The 20,731-nt window shown below is 36.6% G+C and overlaps 1 protein-coding gene across 1 annotated transcript; it reads right to left on the bottom strand.

Annotated features, from left to right (window-relative positions):
* Positions 1-428: 428 nt before the first annotated feature.
* LOC145769856 (putative RNA-binding protein Luc7-like 2) lies at positions 429-7,225 on the bottom strand. The gene has a single exon (XM_082581400.1). The coding sequence runs from the start codon at positions 2,532-2,534 to the stop codon at positions 1,551-1,553; it is 984 nt and encodes a 327-aa protein (XP_082437526.1). The 5' UTR covers positions 2,535-7,225; the 3' UTR covers positions 429-1,550.
* Between the last annotated feature and the right edge of the window lie 13,506 nt (positions 7,226-20,731).

Raw genomic sequence — 20,731 nt, 5'->3', positions numbered from 1 at the left:
TACAGAATGAATGCTGGCAACAAAAAATCTTATTTGACAGCATCCGTTTACGGGGAAACAAATTCATGGAATGTTTGCTAGTAAGAACATTTCTGAGATTACAATACTCTCTATATTTAGCATCAACAAAGCTAGGAGCTAGGACAAACGCGAATCTAAGGCCGCTAAATGATGGCTTCAACAACCAATTTAAATAGATTTTAACATTTAACTATTCCACGAATCTGTTTCCAAATGTTTAGTGCTTGGTCACAGTATGACAAAACAACGTTTAACGAATTTTCTCTGGAGGACATTAGTAACATAAGCTACTCACTACTCTGAACAGTTCCCGTGCCTCTGAAGCTGCGTTAATAGTGAAAAAATATATATATTAAACATCTATAAACACAAGACTACTGAAAAGCCAAAGGCACGATTGATCAGTTGCCAGGTACTTTATTGAAACTTCAGAAAAGTCTTTTCAAACATTGTATTTACAAAAATACAAAACAATGCCACTCTCGCTTGAAAGCGAGGCGATGTAATTTACGATGCACGAGAGTTTGTTTGAACGCTTTCTTGGTAATGATGTTGAAAGTTACATTATGAGTCTTTGAAAATTGAAACGGTGAGTAATGAGGAAAAATACAAGTAATAACTTACAGATTTTCCATCTTCGAACTCAGATGTCCAGCAATTTTGAAAAGGGCGTATCCGGTCACTTTGAAAAATCTATTGCGGCGTCAACGTATAGAACTTGTTTAAGTAAAGCTACCTGATGAGAGCCGAGTGTAGAAGAAATGAAAGTTTAACGACCGATGGAGAGTTTATAAAAAGTTATTTAAACATAACAGTTACAACGTCGTCAAACAGATTAATTTTTTTCATATTGAATTGCCCATGCAAAACGTTAAATAGGCTACACTTCGCTCTCAAATTACTACAGCATTATAATAGAACATGATACTATGCCAGGTTCGCCTGCACATAGCACAAGCTATACATGTAGTCAACTTACGTAATACGACCTTCAGGAGAATTGGTGTGAAGTCATACTCACATTTTTCTATGTTATCCGCGAAATAAGGTTATATATAGAAGAGAATGAGACTTTACTGCAAAGAACATAACATGGAAGTGTGAATGTAAATTGCAGCACTTATGTAATTCAACGTTGTCTGATTTTGTTACAAGCAAAAGTACTGCTAATCTATAACGTGCTTGTTCGTTTATTGTAAAACTGACAAGAAATACATGCACAAAAAAAAAAAAAAAAACTTCAACTAAACTCAAAAAATTATTTACATCGTTTGCTTTTTGTGTTAATCTTTTTCGTGAAATTCACAGTTTATTTCACAATTGAGCAGTAACAAGTTACTCACAAAATGAAGTTGATGAAAATTTCAGTTTGGATCTTCGTGAAATGTAGACTGCCTTATTGTTCAGGATATTTCTAAAGTCCCGCTGTTCCTGATTAAAAGCTAATAAATGCAAAAAATGTGTTGAAATTGATGGAATTGACCAGTTATGGTTAAAACAAACATTAAGGATTCACCATCAGCATAAACTCACGAACGGCTGCGAGATCGTCGACGCCTTGATGAAGAAGAAGACCTCGAAGATCTATGGCTGCTCCTGTACGAACGATCACGATCCCTTGACCTGCTCCTATCTCTTCTTCTATAATCACGTTCTCGAGATCTACTACGACTTCTTCGACGGTAAGTACGAATTCTTGGAGAAGGCTGGCGATCGCGACTCCTGTACTCCGCGTTTTTTCTTCGTCGCTCATCGATCTCACTCGTTTTCTCCATTCTGCGTTTCAGCATCGCGGCATCGTAAAGAGATTGGCGAGAGGCAACTTGTTTTTTAAGTCGTTCTTCTTCTTCCCTTATCAAAATGAACCCAGCATGAAGCTTCCCTCCAAAATGATCAGCCAGTCTGCAATCATTGTCATGCAATCCCAAGTAGGCAGAGCAAACTTCACACACACGTAATTTTTGTTGCTGATAAGTTGACGCGGGCATTGAATTTCGATAAGCTTCTTCAGCTTCATTCTTTAATTCCTTTACCTTTTCAACTTCTTCCAGCACCGTTTTTGATTCATCAATTTCCCCCTTCATTCCTAATTCTTCAGCTTTTACCAACAGTTTGCCAATTTGCTCATTGAGATCATGAACTGCATTAGCTTTACTTTGTACCTCAGCGCTGATTTCTGCTTGTTGCTCAGCAAGCCGCTTCTTTGATACCTCAATTTTTTGATCAGTATCATTGACAAACGCTTTTAAATGTTCAAAGGCATCAAAGTCATAAAAATAATCTTTTGACTTCTGAGCCATTTCGTAATCTGCTTTTAAGGCAAGGTCATGAATTTTTCGACATTCCCCGATATCAGCTCGCGTACCAGTCAATATATCATTCGGGCAACAACCCATCAAAAATGTTTTGCATACATTGTCTTCATCAAAACGTAAACTTTTCTCTTTGACACCATCTCTTTGAGTGCCCATCAGTTGATCAAGCATAGCTCTCATTTGTGATTGAGCAGACATTTTTGTGTTTAATAAATTTTTGACAGTTAATAAAGGTAACTAGGGCATCCCTAAACACATCAACAACTTGATCACGATGGTTACACGTACATTCCAAACAATCAAAACAGCACACAACTCACTCATTAAGTAAGCTCCTTCATTATACAACATGTATAATATTACTAGAATCTTCATTTTACTAGAATCTTCACTTACTTGTCTATTATTGATCTATGTTTTTAACACTTCAACATCAATTGATACTTTAGTTTCAGATCATGACTAAATATCACATATTTTACATAAATAAATATTTCAAGCCATCAAAACAAGACCAAATTTTTTTTTATGTGGCTTTTTTACAATTGTGGATTTCAACCAAATATAGATGTAGATGAATACAACATGTACGGAAGTCCTCTCTTGTCAAACTCCACTAATAAAAGATGACAAAAAGTTATCTTGTTTTATGTTAGTAGTTAAGTGCAATAAAGATTTACAGCACTAGATAAGTATTTTCGTTTTTGGCAAATATAGTTTCATTAATGTAAAATAAACTGTTATAATTCAAATTAAACTGTTGGTACAAGGTACTTTGAACGCAGAGTACAATGGAGATCAGCAGTTTTCAAAACTGACATTAGACTGGATTTAATACCGTTGATTGTATTTTCAGAGACACAAAAGTCAAATAATTTAACATCAAGCTTGCAATTTGCTTCAACGCATGGTTTTCTACAAAACTGCACTTTTGAATATAATCCAAATGTTTGGCATGAAAAAACTGCACAGATATGTAAACTACAAAATAGGCAAAAATGGTCAATGGTTATGATACCTCAAAACGTACAGGGTACAATGCATGTCCCTTGCCGATAATATTGAATTTAAATCATGGCAACCCATACAAACAACACAATCCCTTCGCTTCCAATGAGCAAGCCTCAAGTTTGACTGGAGGCTGATCTGTTACCTTTAATAGCAGTCAAAATCACAAGTACTGGTACCAGTACCTGGTAAGTTGATATTGAGTTACGTTAGTAGTTGATGAATATAGTCTTAAATATCTATATTTTGAGCAACTTTTGTGTTATTGTTACCATAGGCTACTAATAATGGACTAGGTTTCGGAACTTGTATATACTAAAAATCTGAAGAGCATCTGTAAACAATGGTGACAAGAAATTTTTTTTTAACGTGATACTACAAGTTTTGTGGTGGATTTGAGATTTGGCAAACACAGTTTTGCAATCTAAACTCCTAAAACTATCATTTTAACGAGATATATACAAATAGATATATAGCCTAGAGTTCAAAATCAAAACTACATAAGCCTCCAGTCATTTTTACAAATTTGTACGTTGGAAAGGCCTGTGCATATGGATCGCCATGATTAAACACATGAATGCATATCATGCATAATATAACACAGAATTACATTCATCTGATATTATACACGTTCAAAGGAATTTTAAATCTTACTAGTTTAACTTGATGTTGTTTGTTATTGTATCAATCTTTTTTTGGACTTAGTTCATGCTAATTTTCGACACTGCTGTCAATCACAGACAAGTGGTTTGTTATTAAACTACAGTTTACAATCAACTTATGGCATCAACAAACCATACAAACTGAAAATATTACACTTAGGAGCACCATGAGAATTATCTTAAGTATATACTGTGATAAGACGTTAAACTACATCACAAATACAATCCAACAGTAATACTAAAAAAAACAAGCAACTCTCATGATAGTAAAATAGTCCCAAATAGAGTATGGACTATAGAGGTCTATTCAAATTAGGCAGTGGCTATTTGACCGGCTCCAGTCTTTTAATCTGAAACACTATTTGACCGGTTCTGACGTCACTATATAGGCACTTTTTTCTTTTTCTCAATGTTCAAAGCACGAGAAGAGAAGAAAAAAGTGCCTATATATATAAGTTTTAAATTGGACAATCATATTCAACTGGATCAGTGGTGCGTGCGATACTTCTCGGCTGGTGTTCCAGAGGGAATGAGCTTGATATTACCCGGAAGTGTTCTTTTTTTTTAAACTAAACTTTGACCTGAAGTGACTCAATCGTTAGGCTGCTGCATTTTTGTGGTCAATTTTTAATTTGTGTAGCTACAGCACAATTTTTTATGTCTTTTCAAATATGAATAATAGTTAGAGTTGTTTTAATTTGCTGGAATTTGAGAATTTCTCTGGGTAATTTTTTTGTTTCTCATAAGATGTGACTGTGTTTGTCTTTACAATAAGATGTGACTGTGTTTGTCGAACAACGCATTACGTTTTTGCTCTCAACAAGTTAGTTTGGTGGCTGTAAAAAGTTATAATACAATACTTCTTTTAAAAAAATGGTTTCATCAATGTCAAGTTTACTTTTAGGCAGTGTTTTTTAGCAGGCAATTCAGTTTGAGGTAAAATGCTTCTGGGTAGTATGATATCTAACTCATACCCTTGAGGATACCGGCCCGAGAAATATCGTACGCGCCGCTGATTCAGTTGAATAAAACTATTGAATTTCTAACTTGTTGAGAGCAAAAACTAAAATTGACCACAAAAATGCAGCAGCCTAACCATTGAGTCACTTTGGGGTCAAAGTTTAGTTATAAAAAGAGCGCTTTCGGATAATGTCAAACCCATTCCCTCTGGAACACCAGACCGAGAAATCTCGTACGCGCCACAGACCCAGTTGAATATAATTGTCGAATTTAGAACTTATATAGGCACTTTTTCCTATCTTCTCGTCTATTGCTTTGAAAGAGAAAAAAAAGTGCCTATATATAGTGACATCATGACTGGTCAAATAGTGTATTAGATTAAAAGAGCGGAGCCGGTCAAATTGCCACTGCCTTCAAATTATGAAGAAACATTTTAAAAGAAACTTTAGGCATATGCAATGTTGACATAAATAGCCTAGTCAGTTTAACCTTTGAAACAAATCACAAAGTAACTTTTTAAGTGATGCAAATCATAGTTTATTAATATGGGCACAAGCCTGGGTAATGTAAAAAAGGCTGTGGCTATATTTGTACTATATAGTGTAATAATAGCCTTAATAGTGTTGCCAGATAAGGAATTCTGCCCTACTTTGGGAAAAGTTTAAAGCTGTTGAAGACAAAAACTTGTATTTGAGGCATTCCATTATAATTCAACAAATCCAAATAACCACTAAGTCTTCAATTTTGATGACTAAAGCATATGTCATAGTATGCGAAAAATGCATCTCGGCAAAAAAAAAATTTTGAAAATCGGACAAGCGGTTTTCGAGATATCGCGTTCTGAAGTTTTGTGGCTGTCACTAGGTGGCGCTGTTGATGTTCCCAATGTTTTTTGATTTTAGGGTTATATTTGAGGTAGAAAGTCGGTTGAAGTGTCTATTCCACCATTTTTTATGAGGCAGAATTCAAAAATGATGTCAATTTTAGTCTACAAGAATTAGCTAAGGAGTTATGTGGCATTTAAAAAAAATTGGGGGACCAAATGCCAACCCCCAAATTGTCATGTGGGTAACAAGATATCCCAAAATTTTTTTTTATTTTTTAAAGTTTCTTGCGTATACTTCATGATAATATACTGTTTATTTATGAGACTTTTGTCCTTTTTGCACAATGCAACTTTTTATCAAAGACTTGCATGAGCAATTATATGATCTATTAATGCAATATTTGAATAATGCATGCTTATGATGTCACAATAACAAATTACAAATTTTCCCAAAAACCTTTTTTCATAGTGAAAATTGCTCAGGAAAACCAGCCCTTGTTTCAAAATTGCAGTCAAATTTTGTTTTCCCGGGCAATTTTCACAATGAAAAAAGTTTTTTGGGGAAATCTGTAATTTGTTATTGTGACGTCATAAGCAAGCATCATTCAAATATTGCATTAATAGATCTTTGATATAAGGTTGCATTGTGCAAAAAGGACAAAAGTCTCATAAAAAAATATTATACTTTTATGAAGTATATGCAAGAAACTTTCAACAGAATTTTTTTTCGGGATATCTCGTTACCCACATGACAATTTAAGGGTTGGCATTTGGTCCCCCAAATTTTTTTAAATACCCCATAACTCCTTAGCTAATGCTTTTAGACTAAAATTGAGACCATTTTTGAATTCTGCATTATGAAAAATGGTGGAATAGACACTTCAACCAACTTTCTACCCCAAATATAACCCTAAAATCAAAAAACATTGGGAACATCAACAGCGCCACCTAGTGACAGCAACAAAATTTCAAAACGCGATATCTCAAAAACCACTTGTCCGATTTTCAAAATTTTTTTTTTGCCCAAGTTCAAATTTTGAACACAACAAAATATATCAAAACCAACACCTTTTGAAACCTAGTGGTTACATTTCTTTCTAAAATTTGTTGAATGATAATGGAATGCCTCATTTTGGAAATTTTTTTTAGTCCTAGGAAGATCAAAACCCTAATCTTATTCCAAACTCTAACCCTTACCTTAACCCTCCCTAACTTTAATCCTAACTCTGGCAACACCTGATTGTGGAAAAATAGCCACTTCCTATAAAAAAAGCAAATCTAACTTCATTTAACAGCAACAGTGCATCTAAGAGTATCCGTCTAACAAAGTTTTATCACTGAATTGCATTTCTTATTTAACATTAACAATATACAGTAGAACTCGGTTAATCCGGATTCGATTTGACCGGCGATTCCATCCGGATTAGGCAAAGATCCGGATTAACCGATGACGGTTCTATCAAGACTTGTTCATTTGTACTTCCAGTTTTATCCGGATTAGTCAAAGATCCGGATTAACCGAATCCGGATTAACCGAGTTCTACTGTAGTATATAACTTACAACATCAAAATAATGATGTCTAAGATTACAACAGGCTACAAAACAAACTAAAATAACCAATTTCCAAATATGATAGTTAGTACTTTATCAACACAAACAAAAGATAATGTAGCGTAATCAAATATTATAGGCAGTGGCTATATTTACACTTTATAATATAATAATAGCCTCAATAGTGTTGCCAGATAAGAAATTCTGCCCTAATTTGAGAAAAGTTTACAGCTGTTGGCAACACTTGATTGTAACCATGGCAATAAGTGTGGAAAAATAGCCACTTCCAATATTATATGTCAAATTCTCATTATACTAGTATGATACGGTATTAAATATTTTTTGCGACTGTGTCAAAATGTACTGTGATAACTAGGCCATACACAGCAAGAAACGCAATAGCCTATTAGTTTCTTTTAAATTAAAGCAAATGCACACAAAGGCAATAGTGATAAAGCATTAGCCCATCATACAAACATTTAACTTTAAGCTACAACATTGTAACAACAGTACAACACACAAATTTAAACAATAGTACAACAAAATGTCTTTAACAATATGCTTGTAAAGTACACTGCACAGAGTGCGCAACTCAAAATAGTTGTGAACAAAAGCTAAGTTCAGAAAATGTCGAAAAAATTACGGATCGTAGTAATTATCCACCATTAAGTTGTTGGCAGCCAAATTATAAAAACATGCAAGAACTTTTAGGCTTGAAAGGATTATCTGGAGGCTTTACAAGCAAAAAATCCCGTGGTTGATTTTCCAAAACAAATTGGAGAAGTTGTGTTGCTGCTGTTGATACGGAAAGTCGTTGAATGCTGGTGTGGTATTTCAACTCATCCACGAGTTTGAGAGCACTTTGCACTTGAACTGATGGTGGTGAAGAATTCATCTTTGTAAACAATTCAAATAAATTCTTACCAAATAAAACTTTATTTCAATAAAAACACTCTTTCGGTGTAAGAAAACTTTACAACACTGAATCTGAAATTGTGCTTGGTAAGATCACAACACATTCAGAAAAAAAACAGAATAAACCCTGCCCAATTTTATAATGTAATGACGTATTCAAACTATCAGTGATTCCACAATTTTTTATTTTATAATTTTGGGGGTGAATGTAAAAAAATGACATCAATCTTGAATAAAGAGAGAGAGAGTATTTTCGTAAGCATAAAAAAAACGCTTACAGATGCTGTTTGCGATTTTGGAAACAAAAAAGACATTTTTTTAATCTTTTTGTGGTTGAAAGGCTAAAAAGATCAGTAGTCGTTCTATATTGATGCTCTATTTAGAAAAAAATGCTATGCATTTGCAGAAAGCTGCAAAAGATCTATTAATCCACTTTCGCGCAATGATATATCTTCTGATCACTGTTTCAATTCTACATTTTATATTCACGGCAACAGTATTTTGTATGTTGTTTGATGTAGCCTGCATGGTGTTGTGTTATTCTGAGATTTTGTGTAATGATTGTTAAAAATTTGAATTCTGTAGACTTTATGTCTGATCAAATTAAATAATAATAAAGTATAAATGGTATAAATAAAGGAAATATTGTTCCTGATTCTTCTTGTAATCTATCCTACCTGAACTAATGGTTCAATTTTTTTATCAACTCTTTTCCTTTAATAATATGAAATGTTCTACTGGTACAAATTAAGCTAAACTATCACAAGATGTATAGAGTGACAATCTGCTTTTATTCCGACGTTTCGTCAATCAGACACGATTGACTTCTTCAGGGGGTTAAACCAGGTAGTGACTACCTGTCTAGCATGGCAAAACACAGGACATATTGGCTATTGCTGAAAACAACTAAACATGCAAAATGAAAATTCAACTTCTGGACAAAAATTTATCGCGCGCAAAGTTTGAAATAAGTTCGAAAAAAAAAGAGGAGACTTAATTGTTAACGATCAACAAGAAACTTAAATAACAACAAGATAGGAGAGTGAACGGCATGAGTCATGAATCGAGTTTTGTACGCACTACTGCACAGTTTTACAATCAGCATGAAACCAATGTAAAACAGCCGTGGCCGAGTGGTTAGCGCGTTGGGCTCGCAGTCGAGAGCCTGCATGTTCGACACCAGCCACCCGCACTTGCTGTTGTTTCTCTGGGCAAGAAACTTAACGATAATTGCCTCTACCTAGTGATCGATTTCGAGTAATGGGTAGTACCAAATTTAAGTCATAAGTAAAAGAAAAAAAAAAGGAAACAGACATTGCCGTCGGCTGCAGCGTGGGTCAGGTGTATGTTGGAAGGCGTACACCGATGCATAGCGCTCAAGTCCGCTTTCCCGCAACGCAGGATAAAGATAAACAAACAAACAAACGTCAAATAAGCACTTACAATAGTTTTTTGTAGATAGCAGGAAAGGAGAACTCTTTTCCTGTTTCAATGGAACTAGAATAACAGGGTGAAACTTCAACATACGGTACTGTAGGTTACTACCCAGACAACAAATCAACCGCTTTTTCATTGATTCAACGTCTGCAGACGCTGAATGTATCAGTAAGTTATGTCTAACAAATAAAACCAACCATGGACGAGCTGAAAAATGACCCACCAAGTGTCGTTGTCTATCTGGACGACCGTTTAGGCTAAGTAGTGTTCAGAGGTGAGCAGTTTTTGTAGAGCTATAACCTATGTGAGCTATTTTTTTGTAGCAATATCGGTGCAAAATTTTCTATTTGAGTAGCGACGCTACTTTTTTCAAAGGTGGTGGAGAGGAGACATTTGTTTCTGTCAAACTTCCAGTGCTTTCAAAGTAGAAAAAAAGAAGTCACTTCAGATGTTTTTCTATGTCTCAAGTTTCCTTGCGAATGTTCTTAGCACGATGCACATTAGGGTGGATTGAAAAAACGTTTTTATAAAATTTTTATTAGCTTGGGGTTGGAAAACTTGCCAATTACTTCTAAAACGAATTGTGCAAAATTAGAATGTAATCTGACGAGAGCTTGATCTGCCACCAGCCACTTGAAAATTTAACATTGGGCCATTTTGTGTCAATTCACACAGTTAAGAAATTCAACCTCTTTGATTTTACTTAAGTTTTACACACCTTTTCACTATCCTATATGATGAATACCTGCAAAATTTGAGTAAAGTTTATTGAGAAACACGAGAGTTATAAAGCATTTAGTTTGGGGGGGGGGGTAATTGTTGAGGGGGCACAGTTTTTTTTGGCCATGTTTGAGGCCCTATTAGGTAGACATCCTTCCATCTTTTCAGATGATGGTAGCACTCTGGGTACGACAGCTTCTCATGTGGCTCTGAAGTCCAATCCTGGCGTGGCAGTCTTGTCCACAGTTCGGACATATGAAATCAGAGGAGTTCTGAGGCTGCTGTCTCTCTTTTCTTCTTTGTCTTCTTTGCTCTAGTTGCTTCCTCCGCCTCGACTGACCCTTTGCTAGACCCGCACTGACTTCGTTGCGAGCCATCTGTTGCGATTTGCTGCGATCAGCTCCCAGCTGGCAGGGTCTATGTCAGTTAGTTTCAGGTCGCGTTTGCAAACGTCTCTGTAACGCAGTGCAGGTCGTCCTATTGGGCGTTTCCCTGTGGCAAGTTCACTGTACAGAATGTCCTTTGGAATGCGCCCATCTGTCATTCTGGATACATGCCCCAACCAGCGTAGACGTCGCTGGCAGAGGAGAAGGTGCATGCTCAGGGAGCAAGAATGTTCCAGAACAGTGGTGTTGGGTATTCTGTCCTTCCAGGAAATACCAAGAATGAGCCTCAAGCAACGAAGATGAAAGCTTTCAAGGCGGTTTTCTTGTCTGGCATAAGTGGTCCAGGACTCACTACCGTACAGCAGAGTACTAAAAACACACGCACGGTACACTTTGAGTTTTGTGTTAAGTGTCAAAAGATTATTGTCCCACACTCTCGCCCCGAGTTGTGTCATCACTCCTACAGCCCTGGCTATCCGTCTGTCGATTTCCTTATCTAAGGACAGGTTGCTGGTGACCGTTGAACCAAGGTAGGTGAAGTGGTCTGCCACTTCGAGCACTTCTGGTCCTATGGTGATAACAGGTGGCTTGGTGACATCTTGGCCCATGACTACTGCTTTCTTGATACTGATGGTCAGTGCGAATTCCCTACAATCGTGTGCAAACTGGTTGAGCAACTGCTGCAGCTCGTGCTCGACGTGTGCTGACAGTGCTGCGTCGTCGGCAAACAACAGTTCTCTGATCAGCACTGTACGAACCTTTGTCTTGGCTCTCAGTCGGGTCAGGTTGAACAGTTTCCATCACTGCGGGTGTGTAGGTGGACTCCTTGTGTGGAGTGACCGAATGCAAAGTTAAAATCCCAAACAAAGTCGGCGCAAGGACACATCCTTGTTTCACACCAGATCGAATTGCAAAGGGCTCAGAGGTCTCCCCGTCGTAGCTGACCACACCCTGCATGTCCTTGTGGAAGGAGATGATGATGCTAAGCAGCTGTGGAGAACAGCCAATCTTCTGCAGTAGCTGAAACAAGCCTCTCCTTCTGACAAGGTCAAAAGCTTTAGTCAGGTCAATAAAGGCGATGTATAACGGCCTCTGCTGCTCACGGCACTTCTCTTGAAGCTGTCGTACGGAGAAAATCATGTCTGTTGTGGACCTCTGGGCGCGGAACCCGCACTGAGATTCAGGGTAGACCCTGTCGGCCTATACCTGAAGGCGCCTAAGGATAACTTTGGCAAAGACTTTTCCCACGATGCTAAGCAAAGGGATGCCTCTGTAGCTGTTGCAATCAGTGCGATCCCCCTTGTTTCTTGTTCAGATCCAGAACAACTCCAACAAGCGATGAAGAGCCCTCCAAAAGCTTCTTCAAAGCAGAAGAAAAAAATTGCAAAAGCAGCTCTATCACTGAGATACACGACACAAACAACGCAACTCTCACAAAAAAAAAATCTTGCATGTGAGTTGACCAACGGGTGTGAGGACTAGCGACCCTCCCCTGCACTGGTGACCCCCTAATTCAGTGTACAATTATGCTTTTCCTGGTTATAATATGTTGCATAAAAACTCTTTTCCAGTAAAGCCGGTGGTGTAGTATATAAAAAACACTATGACATTTATAACACGTAATGATTTTGAAATTGATGCGCCTGAATGTAAGAATTTGTGGATTGAAGTTAAGCAAAAAAAGTCTCCTTGTAGGTGTTGTATATAATGTATACCGCCATTCAGAGATGTAGGCCTACGTATACGCCGTAAGTAGACTTTTTGCTTGCGCTAACGCTTTCGGCCACATTTTTTTGGATAGTTGTCGCTTAATTGAGGCTACGCCGTAAAGTTTTCGCGGTTTTTTAGCGCATAGCGTCAACGCATACTTTTTAATGTCTTAGTTGTTGCTTGCATTTTTTTTATCAAAATTTCCAAATTTTAAATAAGTTGAAAGAATGTTTTCAATAGGCGAAGACATATTGAAACCAAAACGCAGCAAACTGTCAGATGAACACTTTCAGATGCTTGTGTTTCTTTGTGGAAATTTAAAATAAACTTGTTTGTTTCGAGTGGTTTATATCTTGTGAATGTTTGGCACCTAGCAAACAAAATGAGTTTACGCTAGTGTATGCGCTGGCGCTGACGCCGCCAACTTTTTTTACAAGTTACGTTGACGCATACGCGTATGGTTTTTCAAACGTTTGCGTTTACGCCGACGGCGTCAATAATTTTTGTATGCGCGTACATCACTGCCGCCATCTCACCAAATGTTTTTCTCTGTTTCATAACAAGTTAATTGCTTTACTACATGATTTTGAGAATGGCAAACACAAATATCTGCTTTGTGGAGATGTCAACATTGTGGTCACAACGGTAAACCACAATCTCTTCGTGGGAAAATTGTAACATAAGATTCTCGGATCCGTTCGTCTGTATGTAATGACCGAAAGAAACACTCTTCTGAAAACGTCTATTCAAGAATTGTATTTCTGTAAAAATAGCCTCAAGGCTGTCGAAATTGGGACGCAACACGATACGCCACTAAAACTTGTCACTACAATACAAATTACTGAGATAAAGACGGAAATTTTGTCCAGCTGGCAAGCACTAAGCAAAACAGTTAAATATGCGACCAACCTTTCAAACAACAATTTTAAAATGACGAGAATAGATTGCAATCTTCCAAATGCACGTAACCATCTTATGTGACGTAATAATGATAAGCATTATGAAGCTATTCCATTTCCAGCACCTGTTAAGTTTGGCTTACACCATATCTCGTAATTCAAGATTTAACGATGATGTAATGTTTCAACAGGTGTGACAAAGGTGATGCAATCTTTGCTTATTTCTAGCAATAGTCCATATGACGTAAGACGTCAGGTTCAGTAGACAACGGTTCTATGTGATGTTTGATTTGAAAATTGTCCGTACATATCAACACTGATTTATTGAAAAAAACTGAATCCTAATATTTGACTATGTAGAATCACTTGAGTTTTCTTCTTCTTCGTTTGAACATAGTTAATAAATATACCTAGTTCGCCAGCTTTCGTTGTTTTAAACTCGGCACGTACGCCCTCTGTCGGTGGTTAATACGTTTTGCTGACTCAGCATAAACCACTAGAGAAAACCTTTAGAAAATTGGCGAATTGAATGGTTGCAGTGTTTGTTAGGTGAGTTTGGGTTGCTGAATGGGGTTTAATAACGCTAGAAAGAAGAAAATGTGTTACAGAAGTGCTAAACGTTCCTTTTAGGCCTTCACTGTGTAATTTCAATTAAAATATAATACTCCATATGCACGTTTTCCTCAGAACATACCGTAGCTCAGAATGCTTGCAGCACCAAGTTGATCCATATAGACAAAAAGCATGCAGAAAGGCACTGGTAGCATGACTAGGCCAACAAGTAGCATGACTAGCATGGTAGCATGACTAGGCCACCTACAGTATGTTTTGGTCTTCTGCTGAAGAAGCCAAAATTCAATTCCTTAGTAATTTGAAAACTCACATCATCTTTTAACTACTTGTTGGCCTAGTCATGCTACCAGTGCCTTTCTGCGTGCTTTCTGTCTATATGGATCAACTTGGTGCTGCAAGCATTCTGAGCTACGGTATGTTCTGAGGAAAACGTGCAGATGGAGTATTATATTTTAATTGAAATTACACAGTGAAGGCCTAAAAGGAACGTTTAGCACTTCTGTAACACATTTTCTTCTTTCTAGCGTTATTCCCCCCCATTCAGCAGCCCAAACTCACCTAACAAACACCGCAACCATTCAATTCGTCAATTTTCTAAAGGTTTTCTCTGGTGGTTTAGGCTGAGTCAGCAAAACGTATTAACCACCGACAGAGGGCGTAGCCTACGTGCCGAGTTTAAACGGCAAGATTCGTATTCAGTTGGCGAACTAGGTATATTTATTAACTATGGTTTGAACCTTGTTCTTCGCCACTTCAAGGGTCGAGGGGCTCTGCCTTTTACTACCCTTGGGCAGTGGCGGCGACGCGGTCTAGATGTTTGGGCAGGTGTAGAGCAGCCATTGAATTGATTCACTTGAGTCAATTGGCTGCAACTCTTTAATAACCAAGGCAACAAGATTCTGTGGAAATTCTAAACCTTCTTTATTAGACCATATGTATACCAACACCAATGTTAATGAACAGCCGCATGGGATATGTTTGTATCAGTGACGTTGGGTGGTTTAAACCGTTGGGAAAGCAACTTGGAAATATGCTGCAGCAAGGTAGTAGGCACGAAGGGCGTAACCGTCGGGCGAAGCCCGAAGGCGTTTTGCCGAAGGCAACACTTCCAGCGGGGGGTCTGGGGGGTCCCCCAAGAAATTTTGAAAAACACTTCCAATTTGGTGCGCTCTGAGAGCATTTCCAAAACAAATCAAAAATAAAAATCTGTCAAATTGTGCTTCGCCTATGTCGTGATCATACATCCATTTAATGTTTAGAAGTCATGAACAATCTTAATTTTAACGTTGCAGGACTAAAATCCAGTGTTAGACATGGAATAATAGTTGTCTAAATATTTAATTCGTCATGAATGTTCATTCTCAGATATTCAGTAAGGCCTACACTACAAAAACTAACAGTTAGGCTTAAACATTACAACCGCAAGCAACTTGTACAAAAAGCTGGATAAGTTTGCCTCCTGCGTATAGAAGCTTAACGAACTAAATATTGCATCCGCACCTGAGCGTTCATTGGCGAAGTAACGTTATATCAACGTTGTAAAAAGGGCAAAGGTATGACTATGAAAACTAGTAGGCTAAAGTACATGGCGAGGAGACATAAAAAAACAGCAACAATCTTTTCGCCTTTATGATGCTGTGCTGTGTACCGTGACGAGAGACCATTCTGTGCGTATGACGAGATAGTCTAGCGATTGTACGCACTGACGTCACTGGGAAAGCAACTCTAACCATAACACATCTGATTGGCTAAGCAGCTGGTGACGTTTTGCAAAACGAGTGAGGATTAGATAAAACGAAGGCGTTTTTTGACGTTGTTGAACGTTGGGAAAGCAACTTTGATAGTTGATTTCCCTGGAGCCTCAGTGATTGTTTCTGACAGGAGCGTTTGTGTTAATTTGCATTTATAGGCAAGACATGCGGTTTGGTGAGGACTTCGATTAGACTACTCACCAGCAGCGTTACGAGTAGGCTAATTCTAGTCAACAGTAATTTTCAAGTTAAAATAAACGTGATAAAAATAATAAGAAGTTGAACCTAGAATTCAGTCATTATATTTTGCATAGTTTTCGCTCAGGTAAGCACTGCTTTCCTTGCTTTCCCTCACCGATCGTCACTGGTTTGCATGAGATATCTGATCACCTTCCCATACTTTTATGTGTACAATAAAACAAAAATCTAACTTATTACAACAGAACCGCCGATTAAATTGACTCGAAATTTAAAGAATTTCAATCTGGAAGAATTTTTAATTGATTTGGCTGCTAACCTAAACACTACAAATCTTGAAAATAGCAATGCAAATGATGTATCAAAAAACAAATTATATCAAGTTTTGATGACGGTAAATTTACATACTCGATTTTTTTAGACCTCTGCAAGGCTTTTGACACAGTTGATCATAACATACTTTTGAAAAAGCTTTATCACTACGGCTTTAGAGGAAAAATTCATAACATTCTAACTTCGTATTTAACAAACAGGTTTAACCCTTTATCCTGTGACGTATTTTGGCCAGTTGACTTGCGGACGGGGGGGTCGGTTCGACACTATCATTTTGAGCTCGTGTAACTCAAAAACTACGCAAGATAGATCAATCAAATTTTCACATGGTGTAGATAATTTATCTGACAACATAACATCGAAACTCTTTTGCAATTTGTTCAACAGCGCAACTTGAAAAATCAGATAATTTGATGGTTGGTCATATTTTTTTATTTGACTTGAGAAATTGCTTCTTAATTAACTTATAATTGAGTGTGACGGATTAATTCTATTGTGTAGATTTTAATCTCTTACGCGGAGACGTCGTCCACGCTTCAATGAAATCGTAATTGGCGTCCGACTCGCGTTTGCTTGTTGTTTTGCCGGAAGCATTGCAAAAAAAATTTGCTTTGTTTCAACATTTGCAGAGAATGAGACATAATCACAGCAAAAAACTATTTCAAGTTCTTTTTGAGCCACATGTTTATAGTCTACACTTTTTCAAACGTACTGTCATTACTTGATATTGGAACTAAATCAAGCAAATTTTTTTTCACATTCACACTGTCGAATTTGGTTATGTATGATCAAGAAACACTTTGCATTTCACAGCACATCTCAGGAAGCTATTTATTCGTTTTTAACATTATTTCAACGTCTAAAGAGGTTGAATCGATGTAAAAAGTGTCTGATTTGCTGTCTGGGTAGCGATTGAATACAGAAAAGTAAGGTAGCCTAATGGTGTCACGTGGTATTTGAACAACAACCTATCCAAAGGTAGTGACTTCCTTCGATAGGAGCTTGTTCCATTTTAGGCCATCATGCACTCCAAAAACAAAGAGCGTCTAAAACTCCTGACTGATAAACTATGTCACGATGCATTCCAAAGTGATATGTTTCAATACTTACCAACAATGATCACTTTGAATGAAACAATTTTGCAAACAGCTGTGACAAAATGTAGTGATAATAATCGTTTAGTCAAATCGTGTTGGTAGGTTATAGAAGAGGTCGTTTGCCAAATGGAACTCCCGTTCTGCGTAACAAACTCAAAGTCGTGACATAACGATACAAAAAATAGAAAAAAAATCTTTTTCAGGCCGAGTGCTATTGTCGTAAAAAAACAAAAAATCACTAAAGTGTTGACTTTTTCCTTGGGCAAAATTGAAGGTTGTTGATATTTTAAAAATGCACGTTTGTGTCAAAATGATTGAAGTGTTTTTTTTCATGTTGTTAACTAGATTTGCAAAATAACGTTTTCTACATTTTTTGTCTATTTTGTTGGACATGCATTTTGTGTCAAGTTATTTATTACGCATGAGAAGATTTCTTTCTGTTCAAATTTTGAAATAGCATTTTAGATGCAGTTTGCGGTTGATGGCGTTACTGCAAAAGCCATCTTTTGTAATTGACACACATCCAAAAACAAAAGACGCATAAGCTACTGCTGGCTGATAGACCACGTCACAATACATCGTAATGATGTTTTTCCGAACTGAAGACCCAGAAAACCAATTTCGTCGTATATTAGTTTAGACGTCTGCAGACGTTGAACCAATGACAAAAAGTGATTTGCTGATTTGAAACAAAGTGATTGCTGTTTCCAATGAGCAAACATTTTGATAAAAAGTAATCAAGTTTTGGCTACAGCTTTCTGGTCCATTTAGGCTACTCTGGTCAATCGACTCACGTTGCAAATAACTTGTTTTGTGTAAGGTCTTGCTTGTGAAAAAATCGAAGTAAAAACACAAAAATGAAGTAAGCTATATTTACAAAGTGTTATATTCTTGAATGAATCATAGTTTTTAAAAAAAATAGTCTGAACAGGTTTCATCTGATAAAAACTATAATTGATATCATCGCGAAGGATCAAATAGCTGCGAAAATCACTTCAAGCAATTCTTTGGGGTGATTTTCATTATGCAAACCAAGGTGAACTTCAATACACATATTTTTATGCCAAACGATAAAAATCGTTCTTTCTTTTTTTCAAGGATAAGGAAAACGATCCGTATAAAATATAATTCAATTCAACATATTTTCCTTATTTTGTCAGATATGCATTTTGTGTAACAATGCTTTAGAAAAATTGCTGAGTATGGTATAGCGTTTGAGATGCAGTCAGAGAATACAACTGTATGGTTGATGGCGTTATTACAAAAGCCAATCTTTTGTCACGGAAATGTATTCGAAAACAAAAAGGCACAAAAGCGCTGACTGATAGATTACGTTACGATACGTTACTAAAACGAGGCATTGATTTCATATTCTTTCAACCCAACAAACAACTTTGCTCCAAATGACACAAACGTCCAAATTTATGGAGAAAAAGATATAGGCCGACACCGTTTTGTGAAAATAAGTTTTTGTAGACCAACATTTGAATGAAAAGTTTGAAATTATTGAGTTGGTCCTAATAGTGTTTCTGCTGAAATATATCAAAACTTTTCAATCCTCGTATAAAAAAATAATTTTGTAATCTCTCAAGCAACTGCAAAATTACCATTTAGGTAAAGATTCAGTGATGATACAATATGCACAATGCTTGTCAAAGCACAATAATTTAGCTGCGTGTGTTTTTCCACAAAAGCCAAGCAGTTTAGATAGTCTGTGTCAAGTTCTTTTCAGTATCCTTCAATCTCTCGTTTTCATAAAACATTTTCACAACATCCATAAATATTCATGTGAATATAAGTGTACACTGTACAGGTACATGCAAAAGTTTATTGGCGGGTCAAGAACGCACTCCTTGCTTTCCGACAAGAAATCAAGAAACTTACCACATCAGTATGTTTGTTTTATAAACAGAGTTTTGTCAAGAACTTTCCTACTGCTTTTTGTTAGAAGTTAGAAACAAAAATGTATTCGCCATAGAAAACAACGTAAAATTACATTTTTTTCAGCATAGCTTATCGGATGCTCTCTGATAATTTCAAAGCAACTCAGATGTAATTAAAAGATTAATCAAAGCAACTCAAAACTCGAGTTTGCAAACAAAAGGCGGAATCATTACGGTTGAATGCTTTACAACAAAACCAAATCATGAGATATCTGCGTCGCAGTTCCACGCACGTCGGCGCTCAGTAATCCTATTAATCCGTATAATTTGAAAACAAAAGGGCTAGCTAAAATATCAGAGTATGTTATGAAAATCATGCCATATCTCTAAAACTATAGACAATAGCAACGTCATTTGAAGCGGAATAAATACTTGAATAATTTTTAGGAAAAGTCAAGAAATTTCAAAGCTGTGGATCGCGTAGTTCTTTAATGATATTGCTTTGAAAAGTACCAAGTCCCAACCGACCCCCCCCCCACAGGAAATAGGGTTCAATGTATAAAAATAGGTGGGCCTAGTACAAAATCAAATTTTCTGGAAGTCAAGAGTGGTGTACCACAAGGTTCAATCCTTGGACCATTGTTATTTTTGATTTATGTAAATGATTTTCCAAATGCGTCTTCCTTTACAACTCTTTTTGCCGATAACACAAACTTTCAAATGAATGACTACTGCTTGACATCTCTTCAAAGTAGAGCCAGTTGTGAATTAGACAAAATTGATGCTTGGATGAAGTCTAATAAATTATCTATAAATTATTCTAAAGCTTGTTATATGTTGATCGGCTATATCCAAAAGAACACACAAAATTTTAGTTTACACATTCAAGGAAATGAACTGGAAAGGAAAAATTGTATAAAATATTTAGGAGTAGGCCTACTACTAGATAAAAAACTAAATTGGAGGGAACATGTAAATAATTTACGTAAAACGCTAGCTAGGGGTTGTGCAATTGCATAGAGGCTTCGATACTGTGCTCCATTAACTGTATTAAAAATTGTGTACTGTGTAGGCCTACTTCGCTTGTTTTCAATCTAAAGTTCAATATTCCATTCTGAACTGGGGGAGGTCTAAACCAAACACTTATTTCTTCAATTCAAGTAGGCTACCTTTCTTCAAAATAAATTTATTTGTTGATGCTGATTTGTACCAAAACCAACCCATACAACTGAGCTCTACCGTGTTTTTAGCCTACCTTTTAAAGATTGAAGACTTAATTAAACTAGAATGTGGAAAATTTATGTTTAAAATTGTGCATGATATGTTGCCAAAATTGTATTATGCTTAATTCACCAATTTAGATACTATCCATAGTTACAACACTCGCCATCACAATAAATGTAGCCTACGTTGTTTTTACCGCCTGTTAAATCAAATAATCGGAAAAAAAATGTTACGTTTTACTGGTGTGAAGTTATGGAGTGA

Source organism: Aplidium turbinatum, chromosome 5 (genome assembly GCF_918807975.1).
Source record: "Aplidium turbinatum chromosome 5, kaAplTurb1.1, whole genome shotgun sequence".
NCBI classification, from domain to species: Eukaryota; Metazoa; Chordata; class Ascidiacea; order Aplousobranchia; family Polyclinidae; genus Aplidium; species Aplidium turbinatum.
The sequence above is the reverse complement of the archived record's forward strand: the minus strand, read 5'-3'. Positions and strand labels throughout refer to the sequence as shown.